This window comes from Centroberyx gerrardi, chromosome 20 (assembly GCF_048128805.1).
Source record: "Centroberyx gerrardi isolate f3 chromosome 20, fCenGer3.hap1.cur.20231027, whole genome shotgun sequence".
In the NCBI taxonomy this organism is placed as follows: domain Eukaryota; kingdom Metazoa; phylum Chordata; class Actinopteri; order Beryciformes; family Berycidae; genus Centroberyx; species Centroberyx gerrardi.
The window spans coordinates 10,951,582-10,968,221 of NC_136016.1; the positions used below are offsets into that span (position 1 = coordinate 10,951,582).

The following is a 16,640-nucleotide window of genomic DNA, read 5'->3' on the forward strand; positions in this document are numbered from 1 at the left end:
CATCTCCTCTGTAGTTGTTTATATGTAACTTTTCCAGATATCAAATTCTTGTCCTTAACTTCCCAACCCATAACATTGCCAGCACTGGACTCAAGCCAGAGATTCTTATCCTCAACACAACTCTGAAATACAGTGTAAACTATGATCGCACAATAGTGTGGCTCTGCGGTTTTGCAGGTAGTGATTACTTTTGTTTTCTAATGGCAGAGTGGAAAATGTTTCCCTCTGGCACAGTGTGTCACTCCCAGCCACTTTGTGTTAGTCGTAGTGCCGCAGCTGCATAGACAGAAACGCTGGCTGTAAGTGGGACCATCACTCCATTCCTGGGATCTCTATAGAACTGGCTGGGATGTCAAAGGTCAGCTGTTTGTTGTTGCCAGGTGCAGAGGTGTAGCTTGCTTTAGGAGGATAAAACCTTTGCTACCCTCTCGTACTTGCCGCTGAATTGCAATGGCAATTGAACAGAATTGGGGAGATTGAGTAAATGACAATTATGAGACATTTCTAAAAAGAGGTGGTCTCGCTTTATGCAAAGCTGCGCTCCAAATGTTCTCTCCTTTCCCCGGGCCTCCCTCTTCCAGCCTCCTCTCGTTTTTCCTCTCTCATCCAAACTCCAACATGCAACATAATTTATAATCAAATGTGCAGAGCAGCCCCACAGGAAATATTACTAACAGCTGAAAAGGGAAAGTAGAGGCCTGCCAAGATACATTCCCTAGACCTGATTCAGATGGTAGGCTGAGGAGAGCCACCAACCAGTAATAGAGTCCTCCAAGGTAGCACTATGCAAATCCATGGTGGCACAGGACCATGATGTATGCCACTGTTAAATCGGGAAAACTAAATGAGACATTGTCGAAAAAGATTACTCTGGGTGATTCAAAATCCTTGATATGTATTTGTTGTATTGGGTACTATTTAGCATGAAAAACTGAGGTTCTGCTCTTCTTTGTGCAGATGGAGCGATGGCGTGAAACAGACACTGACTAGAGTTCAGTCAGACTCTCACCCTGGAGGATCATCTTTTCCACCAATGCAGAGCTAATCTAAACAGTATGCGGAACTGCTGCTCTGAGCCGTGAGTATACAAGCATGTAGACTTGAGGAAACCGATAGTGTTTCAGATTGTAGGAAGACTTTTAAAAGGGGCAAAAATGACGGGGAAGCTGCCATTTTTCCTGGGACTTTCCATTTAGCTCAACAGAAAGTTGGCCTCAAGCGGTGGCTTTTGCCAACATTAGAGAGAAGGATTTGTGCGGAGCAGGAAAACAGCTACAGTCTGGTTTGGTTTCATCCACAGAACCAGACATGAAGAAATCTTGTGTTTGCCCTTTCCCATGTAGACATACACATGCATACAAAATGTGTGGGCAGCTGCAATGTGTGTGCAGCTGTAGAAACCCCTCTGGAAAGTTCTACCACACTTGATGTGAAAGACTTCAGCTATCAAGGGTATGATACTGTAAGACAAGATGTTAGGTGACTAGAGTTGGCTCTGCCACTGTATGTGACCCTCCAAACTGATAGTGTTGCTTTTCATCCCCTGCTCATGCCAGTAAGCCCAGTCTTGTCCTGGGTGCTCTCCTCAGACTGCGTCTTCCTCTCGTCTGGGCCGTCTATTTAGACCTTCTTATGAGAGCCTTCAGATTGGAAGCAGCTGTGGCCGTTGGCTGGGTTCAAGCTGTGGGAGGCTGCAGCAGGCCGGCTTGCCAAGCCTGGCCCCACGGGGAGGAGCCCCAACATCTGGAAAAGAAGGAAAGCTGGCTGAAACAAAGAGAAGAGAGCCCAGCAACATGACTGCTATCTCTCAGCCAATCATAGCGCTACAGGACATGTTGAAAAGGTGCCTTAGAGGAGGAGAGATTCCTACTATTCACCTTCTGTAAACGAAAGGTTTCACGTGTCAGTGTTGTTGGATTGGCAGTGAAGCAATACAGTACAGTAGCCATTGCAATACACATTATATTTAGCATACAGTGTGCATGTGCTGGGTTTCAGTGTTAAAAGAAAGAGAGCTAGTGGGGAGTGTAGGACAGAGTGGAAGAGGTAGTGGAAAGAGTGGACAGTGTGTTGTTACAGTAAGATCCGACCCTCTGGGCCTCTCCTGATATAAGAGCATGTCTTAACATGTGGGAGCCGCCCACAAGCGGGAAAAAAGAGGAAGGGGGTTGAGGTGGTGCTCATGCCGGTCAAGAGAAACTAGAATTCCTCCTCAAATCTACTCATTTTAGCATACACAAATAGCTTCCTAATAAAGGTATGCGCTGTGTGTCTCTCCGGGTGAAATGACTTGGCCAAATTTTATCTACAGTTACCTTTCACTGCACTTCTTTTCCAAAGACCCTGCAATTACTTGGAAAAGTCTTTATGCCCCTACAAAGTTGATTAGAGTTTCAAAACAGCCGAGTGTAGAAAGTGTAGAAAGTGATAAACTACATAGATGATGAATCTTTATAGGCACTGATGTAGTGGTAAAAAAAAAAAAAAAGGTGGGTGAGTCGCTGATCGGTTTAAGGCATCACAACCTCCAATGTAAACAAAAATCACTCAGATTTTATTTTCAATTTTGTCTGCCTTTTCCTTAAAAACCCCTTTCCTATATCACTAACATTTAATTGTACTTACTGTAATGTATACAATGAATTAACATCATAAAGATTTATTTCAGGAAGAAAGGTGGGTAAACTGGGTTTAGGTGGGTTTACCCTCATCTACATTCCTCTTTATAGCTCTGTGAGTAAGTCAGAGTGCAGTGTAGGAAAGTTAGAGTTACTGTAGATGCCATGTTGTCGTCTATTTTTAGTGAAGTAGTACACTTTATCGAGCCACGGTAATTACATGTTATGGCCCACTGAATTTCCAGCCAGCCAAAGCCAATGTAATTAACTCGTCTTACTCCCATTTTGCTCTTCTTCCCTTAAACTTTCTTTAGTTTGGCATTTTTCACTCTCAGCAAGTATTAAAGGTAAGAGGTGAATAGTACAGAACATGCACACAGGCCGCAGCAGCAGCAGCAGCAGCAGCAGGGGGCTTGTCCTGGGCTTGTGCAGCAGAGGGATGGAGGTAACAGAGTGAGAGAGGCACTGGCATCCCACCGGCTGACTGGACAGAGGGGGCATTCTTCTCCTCGGATCCCCCCGCTCGTCTCTTTCAGACCACAGTTTGCCAGCCAATCTGCTCACCGTTTACTGAGGAAATGTTCACTTAGTGCAGGAAATCCGAGGTTTCCCCCCTATACCTTTGAATCCAGCGCTTAGCCAAACAACATGGGGTTACTAGCAAGGTCAGAACAACATAGGTGGGAACTGGTAAACCCAGGGGGGGAAACAAGGTCAGTTCACTATAGAGCAATGTCTAAATAATTTAAATAACTAGATTGCCCACTGCTATTAATTATAATGAATCTTAATAGATTAATGTTTTTGTTATAGGTAATCTTTGATTTAATCACATGATCAGTCAGTTTAGGCTCTCAGCTGCTGAAGTCCTTATACTGTACTGTAGCCTAAGAAAGGGATTTCTTATTGAACTGCTTGAACAACTTGTTCAACTCCGACCTATGCTCTTATCATGAGTGAAGAATTTGTGTAAAGGATTTGGACAGTAGTGTTTCAGAATGACTTCACTGGCAGATTATAGTAAAGTATTGTTCTGAGAGGGACATTTAGCATGTTTCAAAAGGCCAAAGCATTTGGGCTTACAAAGCAGCCCAAATGGCTCCTTGCATTCGACTTTCCATAAGATAATACATGAGAACTCAACAGTTTTGCCATTAGTCACTGTTTCTCAATTTCAGCACATTTGAAAACATTTAACACTGTGAGACTGCAGATAGACAAAATGTGAGTTTTTAATTGGTCTATCAAGTTTGTCAAGCATAAAATACAAATGTGCATTTGGATGTGCATCAGGAATGTGCACCAGGAAAAAAAATTTTCCCTATATACATCATAAAAAACAGTCATAAAAATAAATCTTTCAAAATCAGATCATCAAAAGATGAGATAACATGACATAATACTGTTAAATTTGAGTTGTTTTCCAACACACCTTCATTTAGCATCAAAAAGATCGCAATATACTTAAATACAAATGTAAATAATGAAGCAATAGCATTTCTACATAGACCTGTAAAATATAATAAAATAAAACAAATTTTTCCTTATCATTTACCATTTTGTATTTTTGTGATCATGATAAGGCACTATAAACACACTGCAAGCTTGCTTAAATATCACATTTTTTAAAATGTTTATCACTGTTACAAATTAAGTAAGCTCAGATACAGCTAAAGTTCAACTAAGAAATAAGTGATCACTATCTATCAAGGGTATGGATACAGTTAAAGGAATGCATCAAGTTTTTGGGACACGTTGGTCAACTTTCCTGTTAAGTGAGGAGAACATCAACCAAAACCAAAATCATCCATTGTTTTTTGTGAGGACCCCAGGAAGACCCGCTGTCATTAATTTGCCAGCTAATAGGGATCCTAATAAAACAATAAAACAAAACAATCATCCATAGGTCCCTGGTAGATCATTCGCTCCAGTGCTCCATGCTAACTCTTTAGCATATTTCTTTGTTGAGTAATAGTAGACGACTAGCATAGGCAGTAATAGAACTTGTAGCAGCTCTGCAGCTCTGAGAAAATGTACACAAAATATGATATAAAAACACTGTACTGTTTTTAGGACCACTTGGGGACTACTTTACCTGTTAATACAGGAAGTGAATGTTGCAGGCAATGGGAGACTGTGTACAGCTAAAAAAAAAGTGTACGCTCAAGAATTAGCATGGAGCCCCAGAGCAAATGATCTATGGGAACACATGGATGACTTTGGTGTCTATGTTCTCACACTTACTGGGTAAGTTGACCAAGACACCAATCTCTCAAAAACCTAGTGTGGATCCCACTGTAATCAAGGGTCCTGTTGCACCAGGTTTCTGTATTTAAACATTTGTACAGTTCTGCCATTGTCCTGCAGGGGAAGTAGAGAGCAATCTCACTGCAGTTTCTTCTTAGCCAGTTGGGCCAGCTCTCTGGCCTTCCTCCTCTTCAGCTTCTTCTTGAGGAGGAGCAAGTCGATGTAGACAATGTGATCCAGGACAGTGGAGGCGCAGAGGAGTCCACCATGCAGAGCGCCTGCTATCCCACAGCTGAACACGTCTTGGCCTGGAGCAGACAGACACATACATGGATGAGACAAGGCTGGAGTCTGGAGTCTTCTAAAGTCTTGTCTCTGTTTCCCTCTAGGGGAGGTTTTTCTTCACAAGCTTCAAAGTATTTTTTCAACCTTGCCTGCCCATCACTTGATCTTACAATACTATTTTAATTGTGGGTTTTTTTTCATTGTACCAATAAACTAAACCACTAAAGGTTGGGCTGGACACATGAGACTAATCTTACAGACCAGCCATAGAGTCTAGTGTGTATGAAAGAATAACACTGCAGCAAAGTCTCAAATTTCAATGTGTGATCAGCCCTCCCAGCTGAAGAGTAATTTAATCAATCTGAGGGCTTGTTCAGACATTTTCTAAGTCACTCATCAGACAACACAAAGGGATGAATGCACTTGCATACAGTTTTAACATAAAAGCCTTGCCAAGTGGCTCATGCAAAGGTTTCATACCTGAGATGTAGAGGTTTTTGACTGGGGTGTTGCACCTGTTCCTTGCCACAGCCTCAGCGTGGAAGCGGTCCAGGTTGTGCTCAGCGGAGTACATGGCTCCTCGCTGGGCGCCCAGGTAGTGCATGTTGGTCAGTGGGGTAGCAACATCCTGGAAAACCAGCTGAAAAACAAATCATACAAATGTTGCAATATACATTGAACATCTCTGCCAAAGTGCTTATATGAGAGATTCAGAGAGATTGTTATCAACATACCTTGTCTTTGATTTTAGGGAATATAGTGCAGGCCCAGTCAAAGAGTTTGTTGGCAAATCTCATTTTGTAGTTGTGGTATTCATCGCCCCTTTTGCGCACGGTCGTGTCCTTCCATTCCTCAAACCACTCGTACTTCACCATGGTCAATATCGTCATGCAAGATTTTCCTGTGAACATGAAACACACAAGACATCATGGGTTAATTTACATGGACACACACCTGTGACTAAAAGGTTTTATATGTGAATGATGGCTAAACACACTGATGTATTTAAAATGTACATGTGTTAATAGAAGCACATCTTAAAAACATGGTAATACTCAAGACATTTCTATGTGTTTACTTTGGGTATGTTGATAGCATGTTGTAACTAAAATGTATTATTAGTAGTAGTAGTAGCAGTAGTAGAAGTAGTAGTAGTAGTTGTAGTAGTAGTAGTGGTAGTAGTTGTAGTAGTACTAGTAGTAGTAGTAGTAGTAGTAGTAGTAGTAGTAGGTTTGTTTGTACCAGGGTGTCTTATTTTGGCCTCAGGGTCTTTGGCAGATGGCATTGTGATGAACATCATGGGGATGTTATCTGGTGCTTCCTCCTTGCTCATTGCAAAGAACTCCTCCATCCTACAAAAACATAAAAAATATAAAAATTAAATCAGCAGGATGGCGTTGTAGTTATTGAGGTTGTTTCCCAGTTGGAGAGGCCCAGGCTTGATCCCCAGTGTGTCCATACTTATAAAAGTATCCTTGAGTAAGATACTTAACCCCTGCCTTAAACCTGTCTGATCCTGTACTCCAACCAGAGGGCAATAAGAGAGATGAATAAAGTATATAAGAATGAGTTTCCTTGTGTGAAAAGGTCAACAAGATCTTCACAGTGTTTTTTCTGCTGTTACATGCATAACATTTTCCTCAAGCAGCTCTACACTGACTGAGGAAGGTCAGCTTTGCTTCTGTAAATAGTTTTTTATTCCTACTGCTTATACAACAGCGCCACCTTGTGAGTGCTGAAAGCCACCTATCATCTTTATTCAGTGTTATGGATGATGTTCAGTGTTATGTATGTGTATCATACTTACGAAGTATCCATATCATTGTTTTTGAACAGCCAGAAGTTGGTGGACACAAGGCCCAACTCCTCTTGGGTTCCATCAAAGCCAGAGAAGACCAAGAACGACCCCCTGCCATGTTTCATCATGTTCAGTCTCTCTTGAATATCTGTAACAGGGGAAAGTTTGGAATTTACATTACTACTTCTTTGTTACTTTCACAGAAAGTACATTTTGTAGATTACAAAATTTGGGAATTAGACCATGTAAGGAAACATATTGATTGATTGAACACAAACAGTCAATCAGCCAATCAACTCATCAGTATTGCTCACCTGGCTTGACTTGGATCTCAGGCGGCAGAAGTTTCTGGAAGGTGGTGAAGATGCCACAGTTGGAAACTACCACAGGAGCGTGCACCTCCACTTCCTCCTGGCCTTTCCTCACTTTCACACCTTTCACATGGCACAGAATAGAAGAGTTCAGTCTGTTGTTGTTTTTTTTATCTTTGGTGGCCATTGTTGTTTAATTGTTTAACAAATAAAAGATGAGCTGGAGTTAATCCTCACCATAAGCTGCTCCCTTGTCATTGACCAGGACCTGGGAGACAGAAGCTCTGACCAGGCAGTTGCCTCCATATTTCTGGATGGTACGAATGATGTGGAAGGCGATCTCACTGGCACCTCCTTTTGGGTAGTAGGCACCTCGCTTGTAGTGATGAACCAGGAGGGCGTTGATCACAATACTGGAATCCTTTGGAGGTACACCTAAAGATGTACACAAAGACAGTACCGACTGTTACTATAGATCATCTAAATCTGTAGGGGAATCATCAATTTACAGATCCCAGATGAATTCTGTGTCAGATCTCTTGTAACATTTATGAGGACCCACCATAGAAAAGGTAGGAAAAGATGACATGGAGATCCTTGTTGCTGGTCAGGGTGTTCACCAAGTCTGTTGCACATGTGCCAGAGAGGCGGAAGACTGGGGAGACGAGGTCTGCGATGCCTGACTTGAGCAGGAACAAAGACACCCACTGCGGGATCAGCTTCAGAGTAGCCAGATAGTGGGTCTTCTTAGCTGAGACCTGTTGGAACAGAGAGGTTTGGGAGGATTATAATTCATAGTTCTGTGACTATATTGGCAGATGGGTGACCTAAATAGGTTTCCTCTAATTGACAGTACCTTCATGATGTTGAAGAATGTCTCAATGGCCTCGGTGTCATCGGGGAACTGCTTCTTCAGGTGGGCTTTCATCTCAGTCTTGCCGGTGAAGATGGTGTACTCCCGTTTCTCCTCGCCCAGGCCGATCTGAATGGTGTCGAAGTGCTGGTCCAGCTCCTGGAACTCCAGCTGGCCTTCGGAGATCTGGTCAAAGGCGATACGCAGCAGGCTGTTCTCATGGAGCTGGCCGATGTAGTGAAGGCCTGGGTAGGAAAGAGCAGGAAACATTTGTAGGAACATGTTGTAGGTATTTCCTGTAGATTCTGGATTTTTATTTTACAGTGTCATTTCGTGGCTTTTCAGAAGTCATACCAGGGAAATAAATAGTCTTTACAAAACAGCCTAAATGCACATGTCGATTGTTGTGTCCTTTTAAAGGTCCCATATAATAGGAATTCAAGTTTTCATCTTTTTGTATATATGATCAAAGATGTTTAATGAAGACATTGTTAAAATCTGATTTTGAGTGGTTAAATTTAAAGTTATTGCATTTTCAAATTTTTCCAGGCAGTTTCAGACTGTAAATGTATCAAAACTGGACTTGTTTCTGATTGGCTCCCTCACTAAAGAATTATTGAAATTCTTCCACTCAGGCCAGTTTTCAGCATTTGAACTGGAAAGCCTCCACTCAGTAGGTTTACCTCATTTGAATTAGAGGAGCTGGCGTTGTCAGCCAATCAGTGTCCAGTATTGTGACTTAGTCTTCAAATTCATTCAGTTTAACTAATTCAATTCAACTTTTAACTAAACTACATTTATTTCCAAAACATAATGAAGAACACGATTCTTATCCTGAGCCATAGTTTATTTGAAAACAAAAGTCATGAAAAATGAATCACATGGGACCTTTAAAGGATGAGTAGATGAATGTCCTCTTACCGACATCGAACTCAAAGCCTTTCTCGATGTAGGTGTGGCAGCAGCCTCCTGCCTGGTCATGCTGTTCCAGCACCAGGACCCTCTTCCCCGCTTTGGCCAGTGTGGCTGCAGCTGTCAGCCCACCAATCCCACTACCGATGACGATGGCATCCAGGTTCTGGGGCACCTTCTCAAGGCTGAAACCTGGACAGAAATCACTTGCAACATTTATATTCAGAACATACATGTACCTAATTGAACTGGTGTATAATAATAAATATTTATCTTGTTATCTGGCGATGATGTCACAAGATATGCTGTAAATGTCACCGTGACTTATAAATGTTGAATCTGAGAGTTTAAAATGTGTTGCATAATTTTGTTACATAAAATAGGCTGAAGGTTGCACTGCACAACTCCTGCTGTCATAAATGTATGGGTCCTTAACCAATCCTTGTATCTCTGTCCTCATAAGAGTAATAAACAGTAGATGAGACTGTTACCATAATCTCCTGGTCATAATCTAATTAAGATAAACTGCACACATGAAAGTCAATTACTCCAATCCTGGTAATTGTGGTATAATCCAAAATAGAGTTATGGCACAGCAGGCAAATCATTTAGATAAAACTGTCTCTGCACAGCCAGGAATTATAAAAAGTACAGTAAATGTTAGGTCAGGCTGTTCTGACAGAAAAGTCCTTTTGTGGGATTTCTATGAAGTCCTCAGCCTCAACTCAAGAAACTCTTTTAAATTATGTAAAATCACAAGGTGGAAAAATGTGGTAGATACAAACCATATTCTTAAGATGTTTTTTTAATATAGAAGAGATACAACCCCACTTTCATTTGTGTTGGTTTCCATGGAGATTTTTCGTGCAAAGTTTCGACTGTTGCAAAACCTCAAAATTCTAAATTATAGTATGGTGCATGGTTAACCTTCAGCCAAACTTGTTGTATAAGAGCCTGTATACAGGGTCAAGTAAGGCTAGCCAGTATTTCACTCACTGCAAAACTGAAGTCCATTGCTTTTCAATATTCCTCCACATGTTCATGCAATAAAATGCAAACAAGCAAAACAAGTCTATTCCTAATTTCTAGTCTCATTTATTTTTAGGTGAGGGATGTTTGGAAATGTCAGTATCTGCTTACTGTGACAGCAAAGGTTGTACAGGAGCCAGTGCTTCACCTCTGTAGTTTGGTGGTGGTATTTGAGAAAAATATTTATTTTGTTTCCATGTCACTCTCTGTTCCCAGTTGTGGTTCTAGTGTAGATGGTAGCAATGAAAAATGTTTTTATTTGTATAGTATATTGACATTAAAGCACTTACTCTAAATAATGGCTCTATATGTGTGTTTGTTTGTTTGTTTGTTTGTTTGTTTGTTTGTTTGTTTGTTGGGGGCTATTGGATTAGATTTTAATTATTAGGTAATGACTAGATTCTAATGTTATAGTGTAGCCTTTTTTTTCTATTTATTTAGTTTGCAGTATTGGCACTTCACTTGCTGGAGTGGACCACTTTTGCTGGAGTGGAGAGTGGAGGTTATTACATAAAAGAGAAAAAATACTCCATCTTTTAATAATCCAGTTGTAATACCCTATGAGGTTTTTATACTGGATTGCATGGGTTTTTAAGAGTGCATGCTCCCAGGGAGAATGAATATCTGACATCCACAGTTTTGTCTCATTATAGTTGTATTCACATTACAGTTGTATCCCATCATAGCATAACATATTATAATGTACTGTTTCTTGTGCAATTTTGTACCTACAATCAAGTCCGTGTAAGAACTTTTGCAATAAAGAGCCTACCAGGCATAACTGATATAAAATATTCCTCTCTGATAAATCATTGCTTTACAATGCAAATTCACTGTGATGTTGCTTAGGAGCATTTGGTTAATCATAACTTCTTCAACAGGACTGCATTGACTTTACCTTGCTTGATGACTTTGTCCCGCTTCTTCTGATCAAGTTCTCGAGGTCCAGGGGGTCTGACTGACTCCAGGGAGAACGGGCTTGGCTTCCCAAAGAGGTACCAGTATGTGCCACCAGCCCATATCACCAACCACACTAAGAAAATCAACAGCCACATAATGGAGACAAGCAACGCTCTGCTATGGACTCAACAGCAACAGTGACGGGTTTATTCTGAATGGCGCTCTCTTCATGAGGCCCCTTTTATTATGCAGAGGGCCAAAGGTCTGGAGAAGAGGGGCAAGAGTTGGATATGCAACACTATTCATGTTACGACAAGCAATAAAGATAAAGTGGTGAAAGACACATTTTTTTGAGAACAGAGCACAGATCATAATGTCGGCATGCTGGCTGGCATACATTCAGACACTTACAAAGGAGTCAAGTGCTGAGTCCCCATTTGCTGTACAGACATGACATCACACACAGCAAATTGAGCGCTTGTTTACAATAATTTACAAACTCAGCTTTATATTTGGCCCAATTTGCAGCAGTGTGGTGACTGGTGGGTTTGATCCCTCTACCCAGTTTGTTGCACATTTCTTACTTTTCATCAAGGAAACCCTTTATTCCCTCTAAAACCAACTTGTTTTGGATAGAACTGCCTTCGCCAGGTGAACAGATACACTATAGTATAAACCTATAGGTACAAAGGAATGTAGACGGTGTATGAATCATGTTGGTTGTAAAACAATAAAAAATGTTTGCTTTACTTGTTCATTAAGTGTAGCCGGATTTTTCTATTTGCTCAAATGACTATGGTTTTAAAAAGCATTAGAACTGAAAGGTCTAATCTAAAAGTTGCAACAGATTTTGTTTTCCTCCTGTGCAGGAATGTTATATGAATATTCATACATTTCAAAGAGCTTATCTGACAGCTACATAGATTAGATACTGTATGTCCATTGCTCTTATCTGATAAGGTAATTAAGATAAGGGATGTATTGTGGACAAATCATGCTAGACTTTATCCATGCGGTGTCCAGCTTGACTTTATAGCAGTGCAGTTGATAGAAAGCACTCAGTTTCAGCATTTCAGTTGTGATAAGGCCACAGTTGGTGTTGCCTAATGGGGAATTATTAGGGCCCATCCAGACACTTCACTGTGTACATCACTTGAATAACTCTGGAAGTAATTGTCAACTACATCTACAATAACTTTCTCCTGAAGCTCACTCCAACATTTAAAAAAAGACAGAAATGTAAAATAATCAGAAATCCAGGTTTATGTGATCCATGTGATAACACACTGTAGTTTCCATACTGCACTATCATTTCATGTTGCCCATGCATGCATGGACTTTGGACTCAAGTTGTACGCTAATTCAGTTGACTTTGAGCTATAGGCCTAAATTGAGGTCAGAGATAACATAAAACCACAACAACTTTATAGACCTAGACTCCCATGATTGATATTTTATTTGAAAATATTATGTGTTAGGTATGTCTGCTGTGCTAGACAAGATTGGTAAAGTTATCTAATAACCTATTGCAGATTACTAATTACTTCAGTACTTCAATAATGTAATCCACTGTTTTTCTCCAACTCCGTAACACAATCTCATTATCTTTGGTTAATTTTGGATTACTTCAATCAATAAAATATGCACTTGAATGGACAAATGATTCCAATTTCCTTGCTATAATTGATTAATTTTATTATCATGATCAATAGGGGGGTATAGGACCCCCTCAAAAATGAGATGCTACATCTCAAGGGGCTATCCTTTCAATAAATTCAAATTCTATAGCATTTATCAGTAATTGTTTCAAGATGTATGCTATTTTGTAAATCTCTATAATCTCAGAATCTAAACACAAATGTATCCTTAATATTTTGTTTTTTTACATTAACTGTGTAACATAATCTGTGTTGAGCCTACAGCAAAAACAACACATATTAAATGTGACTTCGAAGTGAAATATTGACCCTGACCCCTCACTGAGGTCATCTAAATGATAAGTGAACACACATAGGTCACAGTTTTCTTTGAAATGGTCTAAACTGTGCAAAGGTGCTGATACTGTATGTGCTGCACAAGGTCACTGGATTGGACTGAAAAATTAAAGCATTAAAGTTATATATATATATATATCCCATACTGCCACAGACTGCAGATTCTAACATACAGTATATACTCTATTACTCATAGCAATGAAACCATATTCACCTGTAGTTTAAAAAGTGAGCTGTGTGCTATCCAAGCCAATAAGAAAAGTGCTGCAGATCATAAACAAGTGATCTGTGCATGACATATTTGATGATACCAGGACTGAAAACGAGACTAATTGGATGGAAAGCTCAAAATGGAAGCTGGGATGAAGCCGTTGGAATAAGCTTAAAGACTTTGACACAGGAAGCAGCTGTGTGTCAACAGGCCAATGTGGCCGACGGCGTTCCGCCAAACAAATCCTATTATGAATTACACTAAGTAGCACATACAGTACATGACTCACATGACTTTGTCCTCACAAAACTCTGTGATTTACAGAAATGTCCAACACCGAACAGCTGGCAGTTAAACTTATTTAACATTAACCAGTATAATAAAACAACATAAAAGTATAATAAAAGCGAGATATGTTGATGTATGCAGATATAAGATCAATAATACCAAAAGCCAGTCCAGGTCAAAGCTTTGTACAGCTATTTACGTTTAATTACAAAGATACATGTTCATATCAACAGATATATAATCCAGTGGGAATGGGGCTCACTCTCTCTCAAAACACCATTACACATCTCCTGTCGTTGTTTTTTCATATTGTACTCTCTCTCTCTCTCTTTCCACAACAGTTCTACAGGATTATTACAGCAATGTAACTGACTCCCCTGGATGTCTATGTGCTATGTTACTACGCAGCCTCCCTTGTCTCCCTTGTAGGGGTTCTTCTCATCTGAGACGCCTTTGATCAGAGGATCATCTGCTGTCAAGCCCTCAACAAAAGAAATCGTCTCTGTGCAGTTTGCGGCCACCTGCGGTTCAGAGGATGAGAACAAGAGTGAGCTTCACTAAGCAAATCATTTTTTCACATTCAAGCTGGAAACCCGTCTAACCAAGTCAATTAAAACCATGATGACATAATTGCATGCTACAAATTCACTCAGCATTTATCTCTCCTGTTTGTTTTCCACATTGTTCTATTACAAGATACATTCAAGAACTCAAAATAAAAGATACTATTTCAAAGATTATTCACAGGTAATGACAAGAAAAGACAAAACTTCATAGAAAAAACAGAGATGAATCACTCACTGGTGTCCGAGGGGTGCTAACTTCCTTCTTCAACTGATCCAGCTCCATTTTCAGGATTTCCTTATCTGTCATATCCCGAGCCATCCTGGCTGTAGGAGGAGAATAAGATCCTTGTTTCAAAAGATGATCAGGGAAGGATAAAATATTCAAAGCGCAAAACTATATAAAAATGCCACAACAAATGGCTAAAAAGTGAATCGCCACTTTTTTCTTTCTTCAAAGGCTCCTCTCCTTATGGTTTCTTCATGGTTGTCAAATCCCTCTATCATCCCTATTCAGATCTTTCAAATTAATAAATAATAACTAATAATAAAAACGTCTATGACAAGATAAATGTAAAGCTGGCATAGACAAATAACTACCAACCCTTACCTGTTGAGTGGTGGGATGCCCAATAAACTGAGAAATGTATTAGCTCCTAAGAGCTCATCGACTGTCTGCCTCCGTCTGGTCTGGTCCCTTCCTCACACTGACTGATCCCTGCTGTCCCACTGCTCTTCATCACAGCTGATCCCTGCTGCCGGCTTTGGGGAGAGGTCGGCACAGGATTGGGCCTGATGTCACCAATCCCCTGTGATGAGATTAAACAATCAGGAGCCATAACCCCTGAACGCTCACCTGAGCAGGAAGGGTACACAGACACTTTTACAGACAACATGGGGGGCAAAAGTGTGTTACAAGGGTGAAGTCATGTTAGACACTGAATTAGAATTATTAGAATTGTTCATTTTACAGCACTTTATTAGCACTTATCCTTGTTGTAAAAAGTGGTCAAATAAATGTACACATACCCAAAAGCATACAAGCTGTGCTGGTACTGAACTGATCTTTGCATCGCTCCTCCTCATTGACTTTTCAATGTATTTTCAATATATTATCAGTAGCTCAGCAGTACACTTGACATGCTTTCACATTGCTGGCCAGCTGTACATGCATTTTAGTATTGTGACTTTGCAAATGTGTGGCTTCAGTTTGTCAATTCAGTGAAATAGATCCTCTCCCAGGGTTCATCCTGCTGCGGTCACTCTTCATGGGCGCTAGGCCTTCCGCCAAGTCTGCATCAATGAGATGATTATATAATCTCCCAGTCTATCCAATCAGTTGCTCTAAGCCTTCCAAAGTCATTCTAATCAAGAAAATGTGGACACGCAGTATGTGATAGCCATTTAACATGCAGGACTGACACTGTGTGGTTGTGAATAAATTGATTAGCTGTAGCTAGACAGTAGTGTCATTGTATTTGTGGCTGCATACAGACAGTGCTTCACTCCTATTTACAACAAGGATTGGGTAAATCATTTTTAACAACTGTATTAAATAATTATATAGAACTGTATGCTACAGTTTAGCAATATTGCACCACAGAGGCAGTCTGTTACCACCAAGGTCAGACTGCGTCCCACTTCCTACTGTGGAGGAGGGGGGGGGGGGGGTGATGATCAGTGTAGCTGGAGGGATCTCAATGTGCGGCATGGCACTTTCTCCATTCAAATTTAAGTTTCCCATCGGTCTGTTTATGAAAGGCCATTCATGATTTTTTTTCTGCCCTCTGACTGTTCTGACTTGTTCTGCTCCCTACCTCTAACTGACATTTCACCTGAGACACGACAAGCTACTGATCCCCGGCTAAACCTTCAGTGCAACTTATTTCACTGTAAGCCATTTTCAGGATCTGGGTTAGTCTCATCCACTCAAGATTAACCTGAAAACACGTCACTGTGGATTAAGAGCAGTGCAGAGACACTCCCAGTGAGGGCTGCCATGGAATGCTACTGAACACCTTCGAAAAAGACTTTTTCAATCTGTATTTGCTTTTTTAATTTCCAGAGTCAGAATCACTTTAATCACCAAAATCTCTACAATAAATTGCAACTTGTACGAATCTGTCTTGCTCAAATTGGTACAGAGATATTGTTGAATATAAAATGAATGTGAATTTTTTTTACAATATGTCTGTTAAAACATTTTGATTAATTCACATATTTAACAATTTATGTTAAAATGTTTATCATTTTTATGTGTTTGTCTTTGAAAGAAATACTGAACTCAGCATAAATTATTAGATCATGCTTTCACCAAGTTTTACTGCTATGGGCGAGTCAGAATCTCTGCATTGATTGTGAGTGTAGGTCTACTGTGGATAAGATGAGATAATGAGTAAGGATTAAGCTTAGCAGGTATCTGGAGTCTTCCACTGTCACTCACTGCCTGCCTTGGACAGAAGCTTCTAGCAGCCATTCCTCTCACTTCCATGAACTTTCTTCCCTACTTTCTTCCTTTCCCTTCCCTTCCCTTCCCTCTTTGTCTCTAAAATGATAGTTTATATCTCATGTTACATTTTACTTACACTGGGCATGGAAATGCTGCAATGCAAGACAGGAAACTTACTTTTT

General features: G+C 40.3%; 2 protein-coding genes across 2 annotated transcripts; both read right to left on the bottom strand.

Moving 5' to 3' along the window:
- Positions 1 to 5,003: 5,003 nt before the first annotated feature.
- LOC139913766 (inactive all-trans-retinol 13,14-reductase) lies at positions 5,004 to 11,108 on the bottom strand. The gene is made up of 11 exons (XM_071901894.2): positions 10,952 to 11,108; positions 9,034 to 9,216; positions 8,116 to 8,357; positions 7,822 to 8,017; positions 7,497 to 7,694; positions 7,263 to 7,382; positions 6,958 to 7,096; positions 6,393 to 6,502; positions 5,885 to 6,051; positions 5,631 to 5,790; positions 5,004 to 5,173 (listed from the first exon to the last, which is right to left on the bottom strand). Exons 1-11 carry the CDS (start codon positions 11,106 to 11,108, stop codon positions 5,004 to 5,006), a joined length of 1,842 nt encoding a protein of 613 aa, XP_071757995.2.
- Positions 11,109 to 13,825: 2,717 nt separating this feature from the next.
- Positions 13,826 to 14,739, bottom strand: gngt2b (guanine nucleotide binding protein (G protein), gamma transducing activity polypeptide 2b). Its single transcript, XM_071901903.1, has 3 exons — positions 14,620 to 14,739; positions 14,248 to 14,336; positions 13,826 to 13,967 (listed from the first exon to the last, which is right to left on the bottom strand). Exons 2-3 carry the CDS (start codon positions 14,329 to 14,331, stop codon positions 13,839 to 13,841), a joined length of 213 nt encoding a protein of 70 aa, XP_071758004.1. The 5' UTR covers positions 14,332 to 14,336; positions 14,620 to 14,739; the 3' UTR covers positions 13,826 to 13,838.
- Between the last annotated feature and the right edge of the window lie 1,901 nt (positions 14,740 to 16,640).

What these genes read in the sequence shown, in the direction of transcription:
- gngt2b (XM_071901903.1), bottom strand. Translation starts at nt 14,331, where the DNA reads ATGGCTCGGGATATGACAGATAAGGAAATCCTGAAAATGGAGCTGGAT. An exon ending in TTAGCACCCCTCGGACACCA is followed by an intron (nt 13,968 to 14,247) that starts GTGAGTGATTCA and finishes TCTGAACCGCAG; the next exon opens with GTGGCCGCAAACTGCACAGA.
- LOC139913766 (XM_071901894.2), bottom strand. Translation starts at nt 11,108, where the DNA reads ATGTGGCTGTTGATTTTCTTAGTGTGGTTGGTGATATGGGCTGGTGGC. An exon ending in AACAATGATATGGATACTTC is followed by an intron (nt 6,503 to 6,957) that starts GTAAGTATGATA and finishes ATGTTTTTGTAG; the next exon opens with GATGGAGGAGTTCTTTGCAA. An exon ending in GGCCAAAATAAGACACCCTG is followed by an intron (nt 6,052 to 6,392) that starts GTACAAACAAAC and finishes TCATGTTCACAG; the next exon opens with GAAAATCTTGCATGACGATA.